Here is a 4,029-nt window from a genome sequence, read left to right as displayed (position 1 = left end):
AACCTCTATAATCCATATTGGATTGTCTAAGCTTCCATGAATGTAGCAGAAAAACTCCTATTATGTTTGCATTCTAAGTCGATTTCACATATGATAAAAATAATTGTTTTTATTACCTGAGAATGCAAAAACAACCTCTAATGCATTCCAAAAACATATATACCAAACACAGCCTTGGTATTTCATACATTTACATTGATCAAAACAACAATTATATGAATACTACATACCCTTCTGATCCTCATATAGCCCTTTATATACAAATTTTTTATTATAATCAATACCATAACGAATCAAATAGATGAAAAAGTTGATACAGAGGAAGATGAAACACCATGGCCTCTTTTGTGCGATTGGGTACCAGTCTGGAGCCCATACCCAAACGGGTATAGCGGGTCATAATACGGATCCCCAAAATTCATCGGCAGCTGGTCGACCCGCCGGAACCATGTGATCGGAAGCTTACCCTGGAAATCATAATCCCCAAATATAACATCAGCAATCCCTGCTCCAGCTTCACTCCCTGGAAGCCAAGCAGCCACCAATGCCTCCATCATGTCAATATAAGGCTCTATCACAACGGGTCGACCCGACACAACGATAACCAGACATTTCACCTCCTTGCACACAGTCTTGATAGTCTCCTCTCCGTCCAGTGCTAGCCTAAGCTCTTTGCTATCACCGTCTGTTTCTGCATATGGGAGCTCGCCAACAACCACGATCGCATAGGAAGAATCCTGGTTCTTGTTAACAAATTGCTTGTCGGGTTTTTCTTGGAACGTCACTTGGGTCTGCTTGCTAACAGCCCTCTTAATGCCTTCTAAGATGGTTGTTCCTTTGGTGATGTTGCCTGAGGTGCCCTTCCATGAAACAGTCCACCCTCCACATTGGTAGCCGATGTTGTGTGCATGAGACCCAACCACAAGGATCTTGGGGGCATTCTTACTCAAAGGAAGCATCTTCTCCTCTTCCTTCCCGTTCTTCAACAACACCAAGCCCTTCCTCACGGCTTCTCTTGCCAATTCCCTATGTTTCTGTGGGTCCAAAAAGTTGAAAAGTTAAACCAAATTTAATGACCAAAATACCCATATCAATGAAATCGATTAATTCAGTTGGGTTTTGGGACTAACCTTGTGTCCAACCATGGGATGGAGAGACCGGTCAGCCATTGGCTGTTCAAAAAGCCCAAGAATGAACTTCACCCTAAGGATTCGCCTCACAGCGTCGTCAATCCTGCTGATAGGAATCTCGCCGGACGACACAAGCTCCGTCATGTATGTGAGGTATTGTTGGTATTTGTAAGGGATCATGACCATGTCGATTCCAGCATTGATGGCTGCCTTCAGGCTTTCTTTGTAGTGTGAACCGGGTGGGTTGGTCATCCGGTCAATTGCTTCCCAGTCTGATATGACCATACCCTGTCCCATGTAGCAACCCACACAAAGTTATGACCACTAGGGAGTCAGGACCAGGTTAAGGGTAGAAATTTAAATTCAGAGATGTTGTATGATAATTTTATGCTACCTGGAAGGACATCTCTTGTTTGAGAATGTGAGTGAGGAGGAAAGAGTTGGCATGCATCTTGATCCCGTTCCAGCTAGAGTAAGAAGCCATGATTGTTGACACTCCCATGGCGATTGCATCAATATAAGGGGTCATGTGGATGCGATATAGGTCGTCATATGTGGTCACCGTGTTGTGCGCGTCGACCCCTCCTTGTGTCCCACCATCGCCGGCGTAGTGTTTTGCACAAGCCAGCACTTTTCTTCCCCTGTAATGGACCCAGTCAATAACAATCATCATAATTTAGAAATTCTACCAGCACTTTGCCGGCGTAGTGTTTTGCACAAGCCAGCACTTTTCTTCCCCTGTAATGGACCCAGTCAATAACAATCATCATAATTTAGAAATTCTACCGTCCAATAAATAACTAGAGACCACCCGGTTTTAGGAATCGGTATTGAAATGGTCATATCATATTATATTGGTATCGGTGTTGAACTGATACCGGATTGATGATACAATACAAATAGAAGGTAAAATAGTATAATGATATTAGGGCTGCATTTGGTATGCATTCTAGGTCGATTTCACATTCTCAAATAGTTAAAATAGTTGTTTTTATTGTCTGAGAATGCAAAATTGACCTAGAATACATAGGGGTGAAAATGAAAATACACTTTAAACAGAAAAAGGAAGTACCCAGAAGCAACGAAGGGGTATCCAAGGGTATGATTGTGAGTAGGGTAGCCCTGTAGGCCTAGTATGATCTTGGACATGCTCCTCACAATCTGCGTATCCTCGCTGTAGCTCTCGTAGCATCGACCCCACCGCGGATCCCTACACACCTGCAGTTCCACACACCAAAAACCCCAACCATTCTCAAAGAGATTAATTAGTTAAAAGATGAACGAGACCACAATCGTGGCAAAAGATGTCAATTATCCAATAGTAGGTGCTACTTTTGAGGGATTGGGGATCTACTCATTCTTCGAAATGGTATAGGAACAACGAATACTATACCACTAGGGATGGGAAAGCTGCTCCTACGGTTTCTAATCTGATTAGTGAGTTAGGGCTTTGAAGTGGCCTTTCCATTGGTAATTTGGGTTGTAACTAAGAGTGTTTTTCTTTTTTTATTTATATAGGTAGAAACTTATTAAAAAAAATATTGAGACCATATGATTTCTTAAATCCTATTATATAAATACTGCCATAAATGATTTCCATATAACAACATATATTTTTTTATAAGATCTCTACTCAATCGTGCATGAACCTTTTGGTCAAATCCTTTTTTATTACAAAGACAATTAAAGTATTCAATAAATAAAAAACAATTAAAGTTGGTAGAAGGTTTCTAGAAGTTGTAACCATTAATTAAATTAATCCTAAACAGGCAACGGCTTCATACAAACTGAAAAAATCTCACAAACATTAGCCAACATTTGAAAAGAGAAAAAAAAATTGCAGCTACGCAGGTTGGAAGAATGCTTCTGCTACCCATGCTTCCAACCAAATTGGATAATTTCATTCCTTTGACTTCATAAATATCCTCTTAGGTTTTTATATTTTCTAAAATGGCCTTTTAGATTCCATTTCTTTGGCTGTGAACGGGGTAGCATGAACATTCCTGCCATGATTGTATAGCTTTACTGATCTGAATGACCAACTACGCTCTTACAGGAAAGGGAGAGAGAGAGAGCTTACAGCAATACAGGGAGCAAAAGCGTACGGCATTCCGGTTCCCAGAACCTCCAAAGCAGTGGCACTTCCGATCTTCACCATTAAATCCTCATCCCTTCATCAGAATAACACAAGAAAATGAGAAAACAGGAAAATATTGGCAAAAAATCTGTTAACAATTTATCTTTAAATGATCTCAAGCTTATGTATTTCCCACAGTTACATAGATTCACACAAACAGAGAAAGAGGAAGATGGAGAAACCTTGCAGCTCCAAGGCCGATGTTATGAGGAAAAATAGTGGCATCGAGTATGTTATTATGGCCATGGACTGCGTCAGTACCATATATTATGGGAATCCCAAGCCTTGACGACAACGCAGACTTTTGGAACCCATCGATCATGTCCGCCCACATTGCAGGGGTCGCGTTTGGCGCTATAACAGGATGACCGATCGGCACTACTCCGTTCACTACACTCCCTGAAATTGATAACCAGAACAACCTTCATCGTTAGTGTTTCATCTTCTTGAGCTTCAAAGAATTCAAGAAAATTAGGCTTCAAACAAGTAGGAAAAACTTAGGCTGTGTTTGGTATGCATTCTATGTTCATTTCACATTATCGACTGATAAAAATAGTTATTTTTATTATCCAATAATGTGAAATCAACCCAAAACGTGTTTCAAGAATGCATACCAAACACAGCCTCAGAAAACTATAGAAAACACAGGGGACGAACCGATGGAATGATTAATAAGGACGTCAGGAGTGGCGACGGAGTGATCGATTTGGGCCATTTGGCCGATCTTTTCATGAGTGGTCATCCGAGAAAGGAGTTCTGAGA

The 4,029-nt window shown here is 40.9% G+C and overlaps 1 protein-coding gene across 1 annotated transcript; it reads right to left on the bottom strand.

Moving 5' to 3' along the window:
* Positions 1-236: 236 nt before the first annotated feature.
* On the bottom strand, positions 237-3,616 carry LOC122646004 (beta-glucosidase BoGH3B-like). Its single transcript, XM_043839457.1, has 6 exons — positions 3,450-3,616; positions 3,211-3,301; positions 2,203-2,348; positions 1,525-1,771; positions 1,131-1,418; positions 237-1,034 (listed from the first exon to the last, which is right to left on the bottom strand). Exons 1-6 carry the CDS (start codon positions 3,599-3,601, stop codon positions 294-296), a joined length of 1,665 nt encoding a protein of 554 aa, XP_043695392.1. The 5' UTR covers positions 3,602-3,616; the 3' UTR covers positions 237-293.
* Between the last annotated feature and the right edge of the window lie 413 nt (positions 3,617-4,029).

The sequence above is a fragment of the Telopea speciosissima genome, chromosome 11 (genome assembly GCF_018873765.1).
Source record: "Telopea speciosissima isolate NSW1024214 ecotype Mountain lineage chromosome 11, Tspe_v1, whole genome shotgun sequence".
In the NCBI taxonomy this organism is placed as follows: Eukaryota; Viridiplantae; Streptophyta; class Magnoliopsida; order Proteales; family Proteaceae; genus Telopea; species Telopea speciosissima.
Note: the sequence above shows the minus strand (reverse complement) of the source record. Positions and strands in the feature narration are given on the sequence as shown.